A 22,067-nucleotide genomic window follows, 5' to 3' on the forward strand; every position below is an offset into this window, starting at 1 on the left:
TGGGCGGTTCCCTCCATGCTCCCTGCCAGCTCCGGGCCCAGGCCCTGCACTCTCGGCCTCTCTGCCTGGACCTCTCCCTCCCTCCCTCGAGCCATCTGCTCACATGCATTTTTCAAGAGAGGCCGAGCCTGACCCTCTGACCGGAGGCTGCCCAGGCATTCTCCATGCTGCCCGCCCCCGATGTACTCTTGGGTCCTGGGTTACCGTCTGTCCCCCCTTGACAGCATCAGGCTCAGCCGCATCCCAGACTGGGGCCCTGGCACTGGGCATTTGGTGGGAGGGGGGAGAAAGGAGACCCCAGGGGATTAGCAGACTTGCCCCGAGACACAAAGGCCTTGAACCCCAGGTCCTGGAGGAGGCAGGCGGGGTGGTGGAGCAGGAGCCTGGGGCCAGGCCGGGCCACACGCCTCAGCGGCTGTGGATGCGGCAGGTGGGGGACGGCCCTGGTCTGCCGAGCCTCCCGTCCTCCCGCAACACCTGGTGGATCTGTGCAGGTGAAACCCGCCCACCCCAGCACCTGCTCACACCTCTCCCGCCCCCAGCAGGCGAGGAGACGCAGGCTCAGGGGCCTGACCTGCGGCCCCGAACGGGCCCTCCTCTGAGCAGGCCCAGGCGTGTCCGCGCCCAGCCTCGCCACTGTCCATGGGCAGATGAGGACAGAGGGTCCTGCAGGGACGAGGGGCCCGGGCCCAGAGCCGGGACGCGCCGGCCAGCGAGCATGGCTGCCCTGGCACACGCGTCTGTGGTCACACTCACCGGGTCGTTGATGGTCTCGGAGAACAGGGGCGGGCGGTCTGAGAAGCAGGACAGCACGAGCTGGACCAGCACGAGGGTGGAGTAGATGTAGAAGGTCGTGTCGCGGAACCGGTCCACCTGCGCGTCCTGCGCGGCACACAGGGAGGGGAAGGTCACTTGCAGGAGCGCCTGGACAGCCGAGCCCGGCGTCCCCAGATCCTGCAGTAACAGCTTTGGTCTGGGACCCCACGCCCCAGGGCGGCACGAGGGGCTTCATGAGAGAGACCCACGCTGGCTCCGCCTGGCCCTGGACCCTGAGCCGCCTGGGGCTCTGCCGAGAGCCCCACCAGCGAGTGGGCTTGGCCAGACGCAGCCGTGCAACCCTGGAGCTCCCCGCCTCTAGAACCGCGAGCCGCGGCAACCTTTGTGCTCTATAAACCACCCAGCTGTGTACTCAGGTATAGCAACAGAAAGCGGACCAAGACAAGGTCCGCAGCAGGCTGAAGCCTCCCGACCCTCCTGAGACAGAAGAGAGGGCCTGTCCTGTGCTCACCCTGCCCACCCGTCTGCTGAGGGCATCTTGGGCGCAAGAGGAAGCCTGGGCACGGGAGTCAAACTGAGGTTCGTCTAAGGCCTGGCCCAGCTCGAACAGGCTGTGGGACCTTATTCACTTATTTAACCTCTCCGTGCCTCAGTTTCCCCACCTACAAACAGACCCATGGTCCTCAACCAAGAGGACCTCCCAGGGATCAAGTTGCAGTCTAGGAACACATTTGTCATTATCTGTGGGGGAGGGGTGTGACTGCACCCAGCAGGGGGAGGCCATCCCCCAGGACACAGGAGCATGCCCAGTCACAAAGAGGCGTCCAACCCAGAATGTGAGTTAGCGCTGAGGTCCAGGAGGCCGTCAGTCACCAAGAGCCGTCAAATGATTATTCCTGAAGAACACTGGGTCCCCCGCGCAGCACTCGGAAACATCTGCTGCCCTCAACGCTAACAAGAGGCTACTCGGTATGCTGTGGGCGCTCAATAACCGTTCTGTTCCTTTCCCGCCTCGGCCTCCTGCGGGCCTTGGTGAGCTCCAGGCCGCAGGGAGGAGCAGCCAGGAGCCTCGAGGTGCACACGCTTCAAGTTCCTGGGAGCAGCACGCAGCCGCCAACACAAGTAACATCTCCAGCCAGACCTGGGGACACGTCTCTGGCCCCCGGGGAAACGGCCACTCTGCAAATCCTGCTCCCAGCTGTTCTTCTCCCCAGGCCAAAGACACGTGGAGCTGGTGTGTCCCACTCACAGAGTGACACCACTAAGGCCCGTGGTTCCTGCCCTTGTAGGACCCACACGGACAAGTGGAGGCCAGAAAGAAGGTTCTAGAACGAACACCACAACTGACCTGATGATTATCTGGAGGAACAGGCAGGTCCCTGGGGAAGGAGCTGGCCTCTGCGGTACCCTCCCATGGTTGCCATGGCAACACAGGACCCCCGCACGGAGACCAGCAGGCGTCCCTCCGCAGAGCGTGCAAGAGCATGCAGGCCCAGAGAACACTCACCTCTCTTAAGGCGTTCATGATCTTGGATCTCAAGATGACGAGGGCGCACAGGAGGGCTAGGAGCCAGAAGGTGAGCATGATCCCCGAGGACTGAACGCCTTTCCTCCTCTCCAGCTGGATTAGAAAGGTCGCAAGCAGCTGGAAGAGGAGCAGAGAGGGCGTGGCTCAGGGAGGGCGGGACCCGAGGCCCAGGGTCCAGGGCCTAGGGGATGAGGAGAGTCAGCTCCAGCTCAGCTCCACTGTCACACCAGGTGCCTCTGGGCCAGTCCAGGAACCTTCTGGAGCCCTTTATTGGCAAAGCAAAGGCAACAGCATCCACCTGGAGAGCTGTCAGGATTTAATGAGACCATAACAGATCCAGGACGGATGGACACACTGGGGGAAAGGCCAGTTCAGCAGATCCTTACAGGATCACATCATAAATACCAGCATCTGCCCCAACGACTCAGCCCTGCCATTTTATCGTGAGAGTAACTGCATGAAAATGAATGGACGTGACTGCCTGTGCCAATAAAACTTTATTTACAAAAACAAGCAGAGGGCCAGGCACCAACCTTTGATCTAGAGCCACAAAGACCTGGGTTCAAATCCCGGCTGCTGTAATCAATGGTAATTAGGGAGGACCGCTCTTCCCTGAGCACCTGCTACATGTGTCCCGCACAAAGACCCTCACATATACTAACTGCCAGCAGCCTCGCTTGGCAGATGTGGAAACAGAGGTCCAGAGAGGGAACACCACCTACCCATGGCCACACAGTTCGCCTTCAAAGAAGTCATCAGTACCAACAGTGCAGAGGGACTGTGGTGGGGGGCTTTTGACCCAATCCCCAGTATGTGGGCTACTGCTTCCACTGAACACAACACTCAGGGAGAGAAAATCCATCAATCTGCTTTTCCTTGAAATAAGATGACACTGTGGTCACTCCCCAGGGGCCGAGCACTGGGAGAAGCAGAACATTTGGGGTGTCCAGCCAGACTCAGGAGGGGCAGGTCACCCACAGCTGCTCCCGCCTCCCCAGGGCGCGGCTCGGAACGCCCTGTCCTCGCCCCCCCGCCCTCCTCCCCAAGCCCCTCGGCCACACCCCGGCTCTGCCTTGAGACCTGGGCTCAGTCTACCGGGGTCACCTGGTGCCGGCCTCCTCCCCTCACACCGGCTCTGGCTTCGCCTCCTGTGCTGGGAACTCACTCTCCACCTGGGGGCCATGGTCCCCCTGCGTCAGGCTGCCTCACCCCACTCAAAACCTCACCCTTGAGGACCCGGGATTTCAACACGGGTGCAGAACTGGGCCGTGGCCAGAACCCAGGAGTCCAGGAACCTGGGTGGGCAGCGATCTCCACGTCCCGTAACCAGTGCCCCGAGCAGGGAGGCGGGACAGCAGGGTGGTGTGGGCACAGCAGGGCTCTGCCGCCCACATCAGAAACCAGGTGTGCCACAGCCCGAGGGAGCCGCCAGGAACCCCGACAGCACCGGAGACCGGGGACACCAGGCCTGGGCTTGGCAGGCGTCACCAGGGCAGCCGCCTCTCGTCAGGGGTTTTAGACACCTCGGCCGCCGGGTTTGAACAGGGCGGCGGGAGGGAGTGAGCACAGGGGTGGCCGGAGGGAACGCGGGCAGAGGCGCCGGCCCTCGGGGCAGGTGAACCTGACTGCGTACAGATGCCGGGTACGCAGACCCCGCGGGCACCGTCTGAGCCATCTCCCCACCCCCACCCCTCTCCAGCCACCAGGCCCAGGCTGGCCTCCTCCCTCCCGCCCGCCCGCGGCGCGAGCAGCCGGGCTGGGCAGCCTCCACCTCGGCCGGCACCGCCTGGGGCCTCAGCTCCGTCGGCTCCCCACCTCCACCCGGCCGGCTGCGCACGTTCCAGTCAGTGTGCACACAGCCACGCCACACGCCCCACCTCCCGACCTCTGGGAACGGGGAGGATAAAACTGTGCCAACTGCCTCCTGTGTCCCACTCCTAGGAACCAGAGAGTCACTAGGAGCCACCCTCAGCGGGAAAGCCAGACAATAAGCCAAGAGTCACCACAAACACTGCACCACGCAGCAAGTGCTGCAGCGTGTTGGCCTGGCTCTACCGCTTCCTGGCTGTGTGACCTTGGACCAGTTCCTTCACCTCTCTGGACCTCAGTGTGCTCGTCTATAAAACGTGGAGAAAGAGCAGACACACGTGAAGGAGGTCATGCTCAGAGGGTCTCAGACGGAGGAGGGCACAGGACAAACACTGCGTCCGACACAGCAAGGTCCAGGGCCTCCCCAGCCTGGCTGCCCGCTGCCTCCCTGACCTCTGGGACTGTGTCTGCTGCCCCCTCTTCTGAACCTCCACTGGGATCCTGCTTCACAGGACAGCTTGTCCCCTCTCTGGACACACCGTCCTCCCTACTGGAACAGCCTGCCTAAGCCACCGCCCCCTCCAACCCCAAGGACTCTGCTCTCCAAGAACCTCGCGGGCTCCTCAGGTTGCCAAGGATCCGGAGCCGGTCACTCCGACCACAGCCCCGAGGCTGCACCATCAGCCACTGAAAGCACGAGGCTGGGCTCCCACCTTTCACTCATCTGCTTGCTAGCTGTGTGACCTCAAGCAACGCCCTTAACCTTTCTGTGCCTCAGCTTCCACCCCTGCAGAAGCTGCTGGGCGGATCAGCTGTCGTTAACAAACTGCTCTCCGTCTGCACTGCCCACCGACTATGGACCCCTGGAGGGCAGGGCTGCATCCTGCTCAGTGTGGTATCCCACCCTATCCCACAGCCAGGAGCTGGGAAAAGTCCTAGATCCGCGGCAAACGCAATGGAACACAACATGCCACCGCCTCAGGGAAGGACGGTGGGCAGCAGGCCAGGCAGGGACTGTGGTCAGCTCCTCTGACCGCCCCTCCCAGCAGCCAGTCCCCAGGATTTCTGAAAAGAGTTCAGGTTTCTAGGTTTGCACCTTCTCATTTCTCACGCCGGCTACCGTGGGCCTCCTACCGTGGGCCTCCGTGCGCCTGGCGGATGGCCCAGGTTCCCAGCTGGCTCCTACTCACCATGGTGATGCCCAGGAGGGTCGGGCTGACCAGCAGCACTGGGGCCAGGAAGATACCCCGACTTCTTTCCCAGAAAGAGTAGAAGAGGTCCGCCCAGCAGACGATCCACAGCAAGAACCCCAAGGCCTGCAAGGGAAGGCGCGAGTCACGCGGACGGCAGGGGACGGGACGCAGCCCACGGGAGCTGCGCCTGGGGACCCAGCCAACCCCAGACCGTAGCCACGCTCCTCAGGTAGAGCACGGTGCACGGTGCCCGGAACACGGAGCCGGCCAGGGTGGACGGCCAGCAGGCCACCTCACGCACACGCCGGTCTGTGGCCAGCCTGCCACGTGCTCCCCTGCCCACAGGACTGGCCTGGCCGACATCCTCCCGGCACCAAAACCCCAGAGCTCCGCTGCCTCCATGACCCTCCGCAGGAGCCACGCGGCCAGCCCCGTCACCCGAGGCCAACAACAGAGGTCACAGCACTGTCCCTGCCTCCAGAGCCGACGCTCCAGTGCAAGATGACCATCAAGAAACAGGCGGAAACGCACACAGCGTCACGCCAGAGAGCAACAGGGGCTGTGCAGAAAAGAAGGCAGGACAGAGTGCCCGGGGGCCCGTGGCCAGGTGGCAGGGGAGCTGGAAGAAGGGAGCGTGTGCAGGAAAGAGCCCCCTGAGCAGGGGCCCAGCAAGTGCAAAGGCCCCGGGGTGGGGCCGAGGGTTTGTGGCTGCCGTGGAAGGAGCGCAGCAGGAGGAGGAACCGGAGCCGGGGGCCCCGGACACTGGGAGGCCTTCTGGGTCTTTACTCCCAGGAGTGGACGCTAATGGAGGGTTTCTGAGCAAAGCGGGGATAAAATCTGAATGATCTCCAAAAAGGAGATGATGTTCTCCAAGAAAGGTACAAAGGGCTCCCAGGACTGAGGAGGACGGCGCGTCCAGCTGAGGGCAGGGAGGTGGGAGGCAGGCGACAGTTCTTAAGACTGTTCTGGAGTATTGCTAAGTTCACAGAAAAATCGGGATGCAGCGCTCCCCCCGCACACAGCCTCCGGGCTACCAGCATCCCGCCCGGGGGTCCAGGGACGACGAGGGACCCGGATCCGCCCACAGGTGCTTCCTTCCTGTTCTGAGCCCGCCCTGCCTTGGCCCAGGGCGCGACACCAGGTGTCCATCACCACGGTCCTATCGACTGGCTCGCTGCCCTGGTCCCCACCTGTGCTGACCTCTCCCCTCTCGACACCCCGGCCAACCCCGATCTGTCAGCTGTGGCCACTGTGTCCTCTCCAGAAGGTGACGCGGCTTGGACCGTACACTCTGTGGCCTTTCCACGCTGGCTTGTCTTTGCTCTGGGGTTTGGTTTCCTGCTGGTTTTGCGTCCTGGGGACGGAACCCAAGGCCTCGCACGGCCAGGCAAGCGCTCCGCCGCCGAGCTGCACCCCAGCCCCCCAGACCGGCTTCCCGGGGGTGCACTTGGGTTTCCACGTCTTTCCACAGCTCGAGGGCTCGTTTCCTTCGAGTACGGCCCACTGTCCGGGCGCACGACAGGTTTCTTTCATTCTGTCCCCTCAAGGGCATCTCGACTGCTCCGAGCTGTGGCCACCATGAGAAAAGCCGCGTGACCACGTGTGTGCAGGTCTGTGTGGACCTAAGTTCTTAACTCCTCGGGCAAACACCCAGGAGAGGGCTGCAGGGTCACCAGGTCAGGCCACCAGGCGCCTCGAAAGCGGCTGCTCGACTCCGCGTTCCTGCCCAGTCCACGCGGCTCCGCGCTCCACAGCTTGGAGTGGCCACCCCGACAGGCCTGCAGGGGCGCCGCACCGTGGCTTCCATCTGCCCAGCTGGTGACATTTTAAGAGGGGCCGGAACCGCCGCGACAGGTCTGGACGGGGTATCACAGGCAGGGGCTTTGGCCAAATCATCCAAGCCTGCTTGTTCACCAAGGGTCCTGGGAAGTACGGCTTCAAAAGGAACCGCGACTGCCGAGACGGACGGCACGTGTCTGTGGCCCAGCTCCCCAGGAGGCTGAGCAGGAGGGTCAACGCTCAAGGCCAGCGTGGGCCGCACAGTGAGACCCCATCTCAAAAAAGTAGAACCGAGGCGGACCAGGAGCACGACATTTGCTGGCTCTCAACACACCTGTCAGTTCACGTGGGGACAGGCCCCAACACAGAGAAGCCAGGCAGCACCCGGACCAAGTGACTGACATTCGCCCGTCAGGAAGGAGACGGACAGCACACAACTCCAGAGGGCAGGCTGCTCTCCTGCGGACCTGGAATGTGCCCCAGGGGCCACGGGCTGGAGACCCAGTCCCCAGCGGGCGCTGCTGAGAGTGACCTCCCCCAGTGGGGAGTTTCAGGACTTGGAGGTGTGGCCTTGAAGGGCTTTGGGGACCCTGCTCTTTTTCTGTTTCCTTCCACTGCTGGCCATGAAGTGAATGGCTTGCTCTGCTACGCATCCCGCCATGACGTGCAACCTCATCGCAGGCCCGAAAGCTGTGGGTCTGCCCAACCCTGGACTGAAGCCTCCAAAACTGTGAGCCAAAATAAACCTTTCCTCTTTATAAGCTGATTTATCTCAGGTATTTCTTACAGTAACAGAAAGCTGGCTGACACAAACACGCCAAGCAGGACACAAGGCTCGTCTGTAGTTCTCTGAGCAGAATCAGGAGGAGACATCACTCAAACTCAAACTGAGGAACGTACTACACTATAACTGTTCTTCAAATACCCCAATGTCCTAAGAGATAAAGAAAGGTGAAGATGTCTTCCAAATTAAAAGAAGCTCAAGAGATAAACATGACTAAAAGCAACAGGGTTGTAGCCTGGATTCTGAACCAGAGGGAGAAGATGCTGGAAAGAACAGCGGTAGGGCAAAGGACAACACCAGAACACAGACAAGAGACATTCTTTTTAAGCACTGGGCCATTCGTGACTTTCCTGTTTCATCTCTGTACTGTGGTCACATCAACAAAGATCCCTGTTCAGGGGAAATAAACTCTGAAGCAGTGAGGGGCAAAGGCGTGGCAGACGCCGCCTCTTTCCAATGGTTCAGAATAAGAGGACGCGCGTGTGGAGAGAGCAGAAGCCGCCCTCAAGCACAACGGCTAAAGGCTGGAAATCAGCATCAGCACGGGCACGGGAGGGGTGGTTCTCGACATGCTGCAATTTTGTACTTCAAAATAAAAAGTCTTTTGGGCTGGGGATATAGCTCAGTTGGTAGAGTGCTTGCCTTGCAAGCACAAAGCCCTGGGTTCGATCCCCAGCACCGCCAAAAAAACAAAACAAACAAACAAACAAAAAAAAAATGACTTGCAAAATAAAAAGTCTTTTAGAAGTTGAAAAATAAAATAAAATAAAAGGCAAATGACTTTAACAAGGGAGGAAGACCTTCTGATCCGGTCGGCCCTGGAGGAAGCCCCTCCTGTCTGCTCCTGTGGGGCTCGGGGGTGTCACTCTGCTCAAGGGTCGCTGAGCCGGATGTGGCACAGCAGGGATCCGAGCCCCGCCTGGCCACCAGAGCTCCAGGCTTTGCCTACCACGTGGCTCCACCTTCTAGAAAAAATGGACCTGAGACAGGTAAGTGGACGGAAGCGTCGACCCAGCGTGCTGCTGCCCCGCCCAGGTGCCCACCCTCGGCCGCGGGACGACCAGGACTCACGGTTTTGGCTTTGTTGAGGGGTGTCATCTGGATGTAGCCCCGGTCATGTCGGGAGAGGCAGAGGAAGTAGAGGGGGAAGGAGGCCCAGAGGTAGAGGCACGGCAGCCACAGCAGGACGGTGCTCTGGAAGCACCTGGGGAAGTCGGGGTTGCTGGTGTGCCAGGTGACGTTCCAGTCCTGCGGGCAGACACGACAGGTCAGCGGCAGCGCCCTGGCGGCAGGCGCGCCACGCCGCGGAACCACAGAGTCCGCACCCTCCAGCAGGGCGCGGTCGGCGGGAAGGAGACGCAGGTCGCGGGAACAGGCAACCTCTGTCACCCCTGCAGAGCAGACGAGGTCCCAGGCCTGTGGCCAGTCCTGCAGCACAACCAGCGGCCTTTCAAGGGGCCCTGGAGGAGAGTCTGGCATCCTGAAGAAGCCTTGGGTCGTTGGGGTCACTTTGACTTGTGAAATGAAGACTTCTGTCATCTTTGTCACCAGCAGCAGCAGCCGCAGGGCTCAGGCCCAAACGCAGGTGGGTGCCAGGCCCTCCGCCAGTGCTCAGCCACCCGCACCTCCTCGGACCCTGTGCGTTGAGGACGCCCTGCCTGCTTTTGCAGATGTGGAAACGGACACGACGGGTTCGATGACAGGCCAGCGTCACAAAGCTGCCAAGCTCTGCAGCTGGACTCACACTCAGGCAACCTGGTCCAGTTCCCGCCTTTTACCACGAAACCCTCCAGCCGCAGAAACAAGACTTTCCAATCACTTGGGAAAAAAGAAAAAGAAAAAAAAAGGACTGTGTTTTGCACACAGCACATGCCAAATAGATTTTTTTTAAAATGATACGCACGTACATAACTAGGTCAGATGGAGGCATCCAAGAATTAATTCCACTCGCAGTTTTATCATGGAGCACTTAAATTTAACTCGAGGCCTGATCTCTTGGTGGAGTAGTGGTACAACTGTGGGAAACGTTATCACCCTCGGTTGGGGGGTCTCATTTCCCGTCTCTGCGTGGTTAGGCTGGGTGAAATGAGAAGTCTGAAACAGTGCCTGACTCTCAGTGGCCACTTAGCCCACCGATGGTTTGTTGTTGTTGCTTTAGGCATGCTTTCTTAAAAATTAGGTTAGCTGCCAACATTTAAAATCAGACCATCTCATAAAAAGATTCCTTTTTAAAAATCAACATCTGGGGGGGCTGGGGAGATAGCTCAGTCGGTAGGGTGCTTGCCTTGTAAGCACGAGGCCCTGGGTTTGATCCCCAGCACCCAAAAAAAAAAAAAAGAAAAAAAGAAAATCAACATCTGAGCCAGGCATGGTGGTGTGTGCCTGTAATCTCAGATGGAGAGGCTGAGGCAGGAGGATTCCAAGTTTGAGGCCAGCCTCAGCAATTAAGTAAGGCCCTAAGCAACTTAGCAAGACCGTATCTCAAAATTTTAAAATTTTTCAAAAAGGCTGAGGATGTGACTCAGTAGTGAAGCACCCTTCAGTTCAATCCCCAGTACCAAAAAAAAAAAAAAATCAGAACATCTGGGCCTACATTCCTGCTTCATACCCAGCAGCAGGAGTCAGGAGGAGCCAGTCTCTGGACCAGGTCCATGAGTCCCAGGCAACTGCAGTGGCTGCCAGGCCCTCCTCTCTTCCAGCCCACCGTGGTGACCACAAAGCACCTGCTCTCCAGACATCTCCCCTTCCAACAGCCTGCCCACCAGCACCCAGTGAGACCAGTGAGGCGCTCCAGGAACCTCACACGCGCCCGGACAGGCTTCACCAGCCAGTCGAACACACGCAGAGAAAGGGAAGGAAGCAAGCAGGACTCGTTTTTTTTAATTTTTAAAAATTTTTTGGTAGCAGGGACGGAACCCCGGGGTGCTTAACCCCTGAACCCCATCCCCAGGCCTTTTAATTTTTTATTTTGAGACTGGGCCTCACTGAGTTGCTGAGACTGGCCTTGAACGTGAGCTCCTCCTGCCTCCGCCTTCTGAGTTGCTGGGATTACAGGCATGTGCTGCTGCACTTAAAGGGAACTGTGGAGGGCTGGGGACACAGCTCAGTGACAGAGGCTTGCCTGGAATGCCCAAGGCCCTGGGCTGCACTCCCAGTACTGAGAAAAAAAAGAAAAAGAAAAAGAGAGAAAAAAGGTGACAATGTGATTAAAATGTATGTTCCCCCAAAAAAGCATGTGAGTTACACACACCAGGAATACACCTGTGGCTACTGAACGATGCATTTTAAAAATAGTTGTGATGGCTATAAAACTATTTAAAATAAACAGACTTATCAAGGCGAGATCAAGGTGTAGAGCGAGTCCCTAAACTGGTTCTTCAGAAGCGTGGCTACTCCGTCAGGCACAGGTCTACTTTCCCAGAACTGGGAACCAGGCGTGACCGCAAAGCCAACCCTCTGGGGCCAGCAGCGCACCCGCGACTTGGCCGGGAAGCTCCGGTCTCTGCGAGCCGGGTGTCTGGAAGGCGGCCTCTGCAGAGGAATTCCAGCGTGGACAGCACCGGTTCCCATTAGAGCCCGACGACTTTAATTGGTCTCACGCTCCTGCTAATGCTTAAGGTGACGCTGACAAAGGATCAGACAGCTGGTGGCCCTTGCTCACAGAGCAGTTTCTCTGCAGCTGCCAGAAAAGGCTGATTCCAAAGGCCTCGGCCCTTCAGGGAGGAAACAGCACCCGGGTCGGCCACTCCATCTGGTCCGCGTCTGAGAACGGCTCCCGCCACCGGCTCCCGGCCTGGACCATGGGGACGGCAGGCCACCCTCCCCACCGCCCCCAGGGCCTTCCCACTAAAGGCAGGTGCGCAGCCGCAGACACACCTAACCACCCACTGCCAGCCCTCACCAAAGCGACGCCGCCCCCGCCACGCCCCACGGACACCTGCGCACCCACCTGCGCGCACGTATCCACCACCCAGGCTGCGACTCAGCCCCTCCTCTCTGTGGCACTGAATAGGGGAGACGTGGCGCCTCCAAACTTTTCCAAACTACCTAAAATGGTAGATGGTGTTAAAAAAATAATAAGTCTTCCCCCCTTAACTCACGGCCTCTCCGCCCGCCCAACGCGTAGACACGCTGACGACCACCAGCCCCCGCTCCCTCCACGTCCCTCCAGGCAGATGCCAGGCACAGCCTGTGGGCTCTCCCGGGGCGACCCTGAGACGCCCTCTGCTCCACGCTGAGCGTTCTTAACTCAATACTTCCTCAACTCTGGCGTCTTAACTTCCTTTGAGCAAAGAGGTGGAAGCGAAATCTTTCCCTCGTTCCTTCTCCGCCCAACCCAGTTCCCCTCTCTAGAAGGAACCACTTCCCATCTCTTCCGTATCCTTCCAGAAACGACTTGGTGTGTACGTAGCGCAAGCAGATGGCCCGGCTCTGGGTGGAAGGAGGCGGACTCCACACCGTGCTCTGCACCTTGCGACCACCTGAAACCTGCACGAACCCTGGTTCTCTGTCACGCACGCTCTGAGCTCCTCGGGTGGGCGCACCTGACTTCCAATGGTTCTCCCGCCGCCTCAGCATCCGGGCTGCTCCTGAACCAATCGGCACCACGCCAACTGCCTGGAAGGTCCTCCTTTCGCACCCGAGTGAGAGTTTCTGTGACGCGGCTTTCTAGAAGTGCCACTGCTGGGTCACAGGGCACACGTTTGAAATGTGGGTAGGCACTGTCCTCCCCACAGGTGACATCCACTTGTGCTCCACCTAACGAGGCCCGGGGCAGCCCCTCCCAGACCAGCTGCCCACCTGACGGAGAACATGCCTCCCCGCAGCTTCAACTCCTCCTCTCAGGGGCAGAGGACTGGGGACCCGTCCAAGTCTGTTTCAGAGAGGGCGAACTCTGCTCAGAGGAAACGCCACAAATTCACATACTTTCATTCATAAAAGGAATGGTAGGATGCTTGCCTAGCACGCATGAGAACCTGGGTTCCATCCCCAGCCCCACAAACGCACAAAAACAGAAATAAATGAGACAGATGGGGTCACCTCTGCTCTGGACCACAGAGCCCGCCGCTCCCTACTGCCTCCGAGAACTGAGGCTTGCCACCACTCCTGAGGCCCCCCTGCATCGTCTGTGCTTCCTCCTGCCCTGCTCCCCAACGTGCCAACCCAGGTATTTACACAAATAGGTATTTGCAAGGTGGTATCCAAGGCCCTGGAGACTCAGGGAAGCCCTGATCCTTTTCCTAAAGGTGTTCCCCCATCATCTGAGCTAATGAGTGCTTTCCTTGCTGGATCCTCTCTCTGCAGTGTCTTTCTGCCCCAACTCCTACTCATCCTTCAAACCCTACCTTAGATAAGAAGGCACTAAGGAGCCCTCCTCCAAAACATGAGAAGATGGACAGACACCACCACCACTACCACGTTCACGGACAAGCAGAATTAATATTGTTAAAATGGCCCCATTACCAAAAGTAAGATCCAATGCAACCATCGAAATACCAATGACTTCCTTCACAGAACTAGAAAAAACAGTCCCAAAATTCATCTGACCCAGAATAGCCAGAGCAATACTAATCCAAAAAAGCAATGCTGCAGCCACCACAATACCCGACTTCAAATCATCTACAGAGCTGGGGTCACAAAAAGAGTACGGTCCTCAGCAAAGGTCAGACACACAGACCAGTGGGACAGAGATAAACCCACCCAGGTACGCTCGCTGACCCTCGACAAAGGTGCCAGATACACACACTGGGGGAAAGACGGCCTTTTTAAGAAAAGGTGCTGGGAAAACTGGTTATCCACATGCAGAAGAACGCGACTAGACCCTGATCTCTCACCCTGCACAAAAAGCAACTCCAAATGGACCAAAGACCTAGGATTTAGATCAGAAAGTAGGCAACGTCTTGAAGAAAACGTGAGTCAACACTCCAACACACCGACACAGGCACCTATCCTCTGGACCCCGACAGCTCAGGGAATCATGCCAAGAGTTAAGAAATGGGATGACATCAGATTGAAAAGCATCTGCACAGCAAAGGAAAGAGGAATGTGAAGGAAGAACACACAGAATGGGAGACATCTCTGCCAGTTGCTCTTCCGACAGAGCATTAGTATCTAGAATGTATAAAGAACTCAAAAAACGGAACACCAAAAATATAAATGACCTAATTAATAAGTGGGCAAAGGATAAACAGACACCTCTCAAAAGAAGAAATACAAACCTCCAACAAATACGTGAAAAAAATATTCAACGTCATTAGCCACTAGGAAACGCAAATCAAAACCACACTGAGATCTCATCTCACACCAGTCAGAGCGGTAACCATCATGAACAGAAATACTAATAATGCTGGAGAGGACGTGGGGAGAAAGGAACGCTCTCGCACTGAGGGTGGGGTGGAAGCCAGCAGGGAGGCTCCTCCAAAGACGAGGCCGGGACCACCCGCCACCCCGCTGCACCCCTCCTCGGTGCTGGTCCTGGAGAATCAGCCATCGCACTACAGGGACACAGCACACCACGTTCAGAGCAGCACAGTTCACACGGCCAAACAGGAACCAGCGAGGTGTCCACTGACAGAGGAACGGACGAGAGGATGCGGGCAGGTGCACAGCGGAGGGCTGGCCATGGAGAACGAGGCTGCACCGCTGGCAGGAAACGGGTGGAACCCGAGAGCCTCATATCTCAGCGGAACTCAGCTGCAGGGCGTCGCGTTCTCTCCCGCGTGGAAGCCAGGGGGGACAAAGGAAAAAGGTGGGGGGCACTTATGGAAAGAGAAGGTGGACCGGGAAAGGGACCAGGGAGGGAGGCGGGGACCTGGCGAGCCAGGCCGGCTGGGGCGCAGCCTTACAGGTGCACACCGCGGACAGGTGCCAAGGAGCCCACCACTACCGTGCGATTACCAGGCACCGATTACAAAAGGAAACAGGACACCTCGCCCTCCCTCTGAGGCCTCTTGCCGCGGCAATGCCCACCTTCCTCGTCCATCACCAGCCTGGACTGCAGGCCTCGGTGCCCGCCCTGTTTTACCTTCACTCTGACCCTCCTCACCCAGCACGTGCCTGAATCGCGCGGACAGTCCAGGCACCTCCCTCCCCAGCACCAGCTCCCGCTTTGCTTGGGGTTGTTGGGCTTTTGCTCAGTCGGTTGGTTCGTTTAATAACCAGTCTGGCGAGCAGCCTTGGATTCTTGATCAGGTGGGTGTGGATTCCAAGTCAGACCCTGCCCCTGTGTGATGCTGGGTGGGTGGTGTTACTCCCCAAGCCTCGGAGGGTTCCCTGGTCAAGCAGACAGGAGGACACCGGTAGGGAGGCTCTGGCGAGGAGTCAGGGGACCATGTGAGACACAGACTGAGCCCACGAGCGGTGGCTCCTAGGAGCAGCTGTGACGATCACAGCCCTGGCCACCACCAGTCCAGGGTCAAGTGCAAAAGACAAGGAAAAGCTCTGGAGGGACATCAGCTCAGGGGCACAGCTGGGCCATCTGAGGACACCATAGGCTGGGAGGAGAGGTCGGGAGCAGAAGAGGGCAGTCCCCACAGAGGGACGGGAGCGGCTGGCTGCCTGCTCCAAGCCAGAAGGTCACCTGCACCCAGAGGGCAGCAGAAAGGGAAGGAAGGGACGGGGACAGAAGAGGGAGACCGATTCTCAGCAGGACCTTCACTGTGGCAGGGAGCAGCCCAGAGCCCACCCATCGGGCAGGGCAGCCTTGACCTTGAGGGTAAGGGTGCCAGGTGTCCCCTGCGTGTCCCTCACCAGCCAGATCCTGATGTGTCCTTCACCCACCTCACCTCCACGACTGGAGGAGGCAAGAAGCATGGCCGTCTCTCCTGGGGGCTCCGGGGAAATGGTGGGTGTCGGCATTGCTCTAAGGATCAAGGGAGGGGCTCCCCACTCAAGGGACGTCAGGGACCCTGGTCTTCGCTCCCAGGGCGCCCTCCTAATTCAGAGAGCCTGACCGCGACTCTGATTCTGCTACAGACCCAACTGCTGGGCGAGAACCGCAGCTCAGGAGAGAAGCCCCAACCCCAGGGCTTCAGGGACCCCAATCCCCCAGAAGTGTGACCGTGAGAGTGCACCCTCCCAACCCCCAACCAAGGCCAGTCTCTACGGGACAGCCCGGCAGCCCAGTGGCCTCTTAATGTCCCCTCGAGGACCAGGGGAGCAAGTCCAAGTCCACCTGGGCTTCATGAGATCATCAGACTCCAGCTATGGTGTCGGCTGGTACCATCCTCTCTCTGGGCCCCGATTTAAGTCTCCACAGAAGGCCAAACCCCACTCAGTCCTCCCAGCAGCACAGCTCCTAACTCATTTGGCAGAGGAGGAAACCGAGGCACCGGGAGATGAGAATCTCTTCAAAGGCCACACTGCGGTGCGTGCCTCACGTCAGTGAAGAAACAGGTGAGGCTTTGTAACACACTCTCAAGGTGACACCCTGACGGCACTGGGGGTCGCGCGGCCGCAGCTCCGCGCTAACTGAGCACTGACTACGTGCCAGGTGCTATCTCTGTGCCTTTGACGTGAACCGACTCCTGTCATCCTTGGGACCCCGTAAGGAGGCTGTTGCCTCCCGTGTGGTAGAGGACACAGGGAAGTCGAGACCCTGACCAAAATGGGAGGTCTGTAAGTGGCCAGCTGGGTGCTCAGCCGAGTGCCAGGCCGGGACCCGCCCCATGCCAGGCCGCTCATGCTGCCAGGGAACACACACACCCTAACCAAGCCTTCCCGGGCCCCAGCCTTTGCCCGGAGGAAGCTCTGAGTTCAGCATGGCCCTCACCTGCTCCCGGCGGAGCTGCTGCAAGCCTCCAGCCTCCAGAGGCCCGGCCCCCAGGCCCAGCCTCCACCTCCACGGACCCACCAGACCAGCGAAGGCCCTCCCACTCGAGGCCAGCCGTGTCTGCGCCTTCAGCCCTCCTCGCCACGCAGTCACGGTTGCAGGACTGGCTGGCATGCACCTGGGGAAGCCCCGGTCCTGCCCACCATGCCCGCCCAAACTCCACTCCATGGACCTCCCCAGGAGCAACCTGTGCCTCACGACTAGGTCAGGTTCTGAAAGCACCTAAGTCCTGTGGACACAGGCAAGAGGGAGCCCTGCCCAGGCCACCCTGCCGCGACCAGCCTCCCAGCTCCACTGCACTTGGCTCAGAAGTGCCCAGGGCCAGGCCTCTCCTGGGCCTTGCCCCGCCCCTCCAGCCTGGATGACAGTTTCCAGAGAGAGCCTTGGCCAGGACCAGGGAAGCAGCGCTGCCCAGGACCAGCTGGTCAGCTCTGGACTGGAGGGAAGGCCAGGGAGAGGGTGGGCAGGGTGAGGACTGGACTTGGACCCGGGCTCGGCGTGAGAGCGCACGAGGAGCTCTCGCCGGGTTAGCAGAGCCCACTGGGCACCGCCCACCCCACGGGACCGAAATGCATTTTCCAGACCAACCATTTCAATGACTTGCAATGATCAGGCTTCTACCAGTCGGTTATTTACCGGGGACTACGGGGTGCCAGTCTCATTTGGCAACCACATCTCCACTCTCACAGTTCAATTCCGTCAAGAGAGGTGGACTCGACCAAGTAAAGACATGGCACACACCCGCCAACGGCAGAGGCCCTGGAGATGACGGTGCGGATTTTACATCAGGAAAAAGGTCCCCAGTCGGGAACAACCTCTGAGCAGAGACTCAAAGAAAAAGCACAGGCCGCACTCTACCTAGGGGAGAATAAGGCTAGGCTCCCCGAGGTCACGAGTGGCACACGCCAGGTGCTACTCTGGGGCTGGACATCAGGGCAAACCCAGCACACAGGTGCGGGGCGTGAATCCACCCATTTTACAGACACAGAGCTGAGACCCGGGCACGCGTGTAACCGGCACGCGGCAGGCAGAGCCAGGAGTCTGACTCCAAGAACAGACGCCTCCATGTAAAAAGGAAACGGAACCCCCCGCTGCTCCCATTAGCATTGGCATGGAGGAGACGCTGGGGCTGGAAAGGAGACGTTCTTAGAAGGGGCCGTGGCTCATCTGCGGGGGACGGCCGAGGAGCGAGAAGACACTATCATTAGCTTCTGGTTTATTGTCTTTCGCCCTGTGTGAATTTCTCATGCTGCGCGTCCTGCCTCTAAGATAACAATCCCCAGGCCAGTTCACACTTTAAATAAATAAACAGCAGCAGGAACTCGGGGGTAGAGGTTTCTAAGGGCCGAGCTGGGAACAAGAGAAAGCACACGGTCACTGGGCGCCAGTAACAACAGCACCTGCAGCCACGCCGGGCAGGGCGCCCAATCCAGCCTCCACGGGCCTCTGGGTTGGGCCTCCTCAGACGCCCTCCTGTCCCAGCAAGGACTCTCAAGTCCAGAGGGTCAGTGCCAACTGCCTCAGCTCATCAACCAGGAGGGACAGAGCCAGACTTGAACCCCAGAGAGCCTGCAGCAAGCTCCCCAGCCCCGAAACCAGGTGCTGGGGCCTCCCGGGGCTTCACAAGGCCATGGCCACACCGCCCAGCCCAGGGCCCCGAGGCAGCGGCCGTCCAGAACAAGACTCCAGGTTCACCTGTGCAGAACGGGGAGCAAGGCTCCCTGCAGCTCCTTCCACCCACTGAAGGCGCTAGCCCCCGCCACTCTCAGACCTGTGACCTCCCGCTGCGCTCCTCCACCTCAGAACGCCTGACCTCTGAGGTGGGACCACGCGGCTGTGCGGCCATCCTGGGCAACACCGGCCCCAGACCCGAGGTGTCCCCAGACCACAAGGGCCACCTGCAATCCCAGCTCCCCGCAGGCTCAGCTGGGTGCCGGCCAGGGAAGACCAGCCGTCCAGCACGGGCACAGCCACGTGGATCCGCTTCAGAGCCGCTGGGGGGTCTGCCGTGCAGCAGCAGCGTGGAGGACACGCACTAGGTGACGAAAGCCAGGCGCGGAGGGTGCTGCGGGGTCCCACTCACGGAGACCAAGGAAGCCAGGTCAGGAGGCCCAGGGGGAAGGCAGCCGCCAGCAGGCCAGGCGGGTCGAAGGCGCCAAGTTTCCAGGACCCAGGTGAGGCGATGCCAGGGGCCGCCACCCGGTCAGCCCGGCCAGCCCCCTGCATCTACTGGATAGCAGACTGGAGTGTTCTCATCACAAGGGAGGGTGCGACTGTGACAGGGGCCGTGGGGACAGTCTGCACAGCACCACGTTCAAACTCACTGAGCTGCAGCCATCACCCACGGGGCTCCCGAATGTCACCGTGTGGCCTAGGAGGAGAGCACCGGGCCGGGGAGAAGCGGCAGCACAGTCCACCCGCCGGACGCCTCGCCCGGCTCGCCCCGCAGACTGCGCCACGTGCACTGCGGGAGGCCCCGTGAGAAGGCAGGGCGCAGGCGCACGGCTCGCCCCACAGGGCGGTGCTCACAAAAACCACGCAGGAGACTGGGACGCGGTGCCGTCCAGGGAAGGGCCCGGGAGGCCGCGCCAGGGCGGGCAGGGCGGCTCCCAGCAGGGGCCTTTTCTCCTTCGCATTTTGAACCCTGAGTGCCGCTAGCTCTGCAGACACGGGGGTGGAGGGGCCCTGGGGGAGGGAGGCGGAGGGACACGCAGGACAGCACCAGCGGGGACGGGGCACCTGGAGCAGGCAGGACAGGGCCCCATCCAGGCTCCACCTAGTGAGCCCGCGGCGGCTCGGGGTCTCCGAGGGGTCGGCTCTGGGGCTGAGGCAGGGTGTGCCCCACAGGCCTGGCTGCAGGTACTAAGTTATTGGGGTTTTGTTGTTGTCATTTTGGCACCAGGGGTTGAACCCAGGGGCGCGTAACCACGGAGCCACACCCCAGCCCTATTTTGTATTTTATTCAGAGACGGGGCCTCATTGAGTTGCTCAGCACCTCGCTGTTGCTGAGGCTGGCTTTGAACTTGCGATCCTCCTGCCTCAGCCTCCTGGGCCTGGGATGACAGGCGTGCACCACTGCTAGTAAGTTTTAATACTGAGACGGCAGCTCCTGCTAAGTGCCACGCGTACGCCAGGGCTGTGTGCGAGAGTCACGGGCTCCCGTGTCACCATGGGGCCGCCTTCCAGGCAGAAGTGTGTCATCCTCCTCTGACGGAGGGACCCAAAGACAGGGAGGAAAACCACAGTCCCTGGGGCAACCGCGGGGGAGTCTGGCGCCAACCTAGCAGGCTGGCACGGGCCTCTGGCCGGCGGCATGCCTGAAACCGAGGACGGGCCCACTTGGCAAGGGCGAGCCAACAGGCCGTGGTGAGGGCCTCCTTCAGAGCACCTGGGTGTGAGTCAGGACAGTGAGGAGAGGAGGGCAGAGGGCCTGCGGGCTGCCAGGCGCTGATCCTGCTTAGACACAGCCTGGGCGCTCGTTCCCGCCAGCCCTGGACAGTCAGGACGGGGCAGCTCTGAGGCTCCCTGCCCAGACACGGCAAGGCGAGCCGGGCTGCCAGGGCACCGAGCAGGGAGGCGCCAGGTGCCAGGGCTGGCAGCAAGGCCGCCCTGCTGGGCCCAGTGACCCTTCCCTTGCCCTCTGACTCATCAGAGCTAAGAATAAAGCTCAGAAATGTGGGAGGGGGCACATCCAGACCTTACCCCAGCGCCTGGGGAGGCAGGCCTGGGGCCAAGGCGTTCTCGGCCCTGCCTGGCCAGCGCCCCAAAACCTCCTGCTCAAGACAGAACCAGGCGCCGGGCTGCGGCAAGGTGAGGAGCCCACACAGGACCAGCTCCTGCCTTGACAGCGCTCCCCGCCAGAGGTCAGGTCAGAGCCGGCCGCCCACCACGGGCGCCCTCTGCCCGGCCCACGGGGACCACCAACCTCCCCCGCACCGCGAGGCCCCTCCCACCAGCACCCTGCCCCTCCAGCTGCTTCCTCTCCTCCCGTGAGACTCGTGAGCGTCACTGAACCCCTGGGTCATGTCCCAGGACCCGTGAGGGCTCAGGCATGTGCCAGGCACAGGGCCGTGTGCATCTGGGAACACGGCAGGAACAGGACAGATGGAGACAGCATTGTCCCTAGGGTGGAAAACCCAGCAGTGACAACAGGAATAAAGGGCCTGGCCTCCCAGAGGTGACAACCTAGGGAGGGGACAGACAGTAGAGAAGACAAAGGATATGGGGACTGTATATACAGAGGGGCACAGAAGGGAGAAGCACAGGCGGAGGATGGTAGTTTAAAGGACTGAAGGAAACAAGGAATAAGCCAAGTGGCCATGCGGGGAGGGAACAGTGCTCCCTGCAGAAGAAACAGCACGTGCAAAGGCCCGAGGCAGGACTGTGCAGAGCATCTCGGAGACACCAAAATGTCTCGATGGCAATAAGAGATGAAGGCAGGGAGGAAATAGGCTGTATAGGACTCCCAGGCCACTCTGGGGATTCCGACTGTCACTCAGAGTGACAGATTTATGTTTGAACGTATCGGCTCTCAATTTGTCTCCCAGGGGACTTTTGACAATGCTTGGAAACAGTTTGGTTGTTGGACCTGGGGGCTGGTGGACAAGGGGTTGATATCGGTACTTTGAGGACAGAGGCCAGAGATGCTTCTAAACAGCCACCATGTGGGGACAGTGCCCGACACAGAAACAGCCCCAAGTCACCAACTCTGAGGACCCTATTTCAATCAAACAAACCCACTGCATGTCACGCAGAGGGCTGTCAGCTCCTTGTCTTGTGGTAAGCACTGTACTGGCCTCCGAGCGTGTGCCCCTGGGAGGTCTTCAAGGCAAGAACGCGCACGGAGCCGTCATCTCCTGAGCGCAGCCAATGCCTCCGCAGTCCTCCTGGAGGACCCGCCTGAGGCTGCTCTACAGTTATCTGATTTTAAGTGGAAGGAGCACACCCGGAAATATGGGCAAGACAGCCGGGCACACCTGTAATCCCAGAGGTTCAGGAGGCTGGAGAAGGAGGATCACAACTGGAGGCTCAGCAATCTAGCGAGACCTGCTCTAAAAATTTCTTGAAAATAAAAAGGGCCGAGGATGTGGCTGAGTGTTTAAGCACCCCTGGGTTCAATCCCTGGAGAGAGACAGACAGACAGGGTAAACCAGTAGTGGTCACTCATCAGCACTCTCGAGTACATTATCAGCATCCCCACAAATGGCCGGGGCCATACTGTGCCCGATTCCCACCGCTGTGACAGCACCCAGGAGGGTAAGTTTGCAATTCCCGAGAGCCTGCGGGACTACCCTGGCCTTCCCCAGTGGTCTGCTGCCGCCCACCACATCGCCAAGCTGCATGGGGCCTGGTGCAGAGTGCCAGTGA

General features: G+C 59.7%; 1 protein-coding gene across 1 annotated transcript in view; it reads right to left on the reverse strand.

Annotated features, from left to right (window-relative positions):
• Abcc1 (ATP binding cassette subfamily C member 1) overlaps positions 1-22,067 on the reverse strand; it is a 109,787-nt gene that overhangs the window by 68,634 nt on the left and 19,086 nt on the right. The window contains exons 2-5 of the mRNA XM_047532782.1: positions 8,942-9,118; positions 5,305-5,430; positions 2,285-2,422; positions 757-882 (exon numbers count right to left, since the gene is read on the reverse strand). Of these exons, the coding sequence (XP_047388738.1) occupies positions 757-882; positions 2,285-2,422; positions 5,305-5,430; positions 8,942-9,118 (567 nt within the window). The remainder of the gene's footprint in view (positions 1-756; positions 883-2,284; positions 2,423-5,304; positions 5,431-8,941; positions 9,119-22,067) is intronic.

The sequence above is a fragment of the Sciurus carolinensis genome, chromosome 18 (assembly GCF_902686445.1).
Source record: "Sciurus carolinensis chromosome 18, mSciCar1.2, whole genome shotgun sequence".
In the NCBI taxonomy this organism is placed as follows: Eukaryota; Metazoa; Chordata; class Mammalia; order Rodentia; family Sciuridae; genus Sciurus; species Sciurus carolinensis.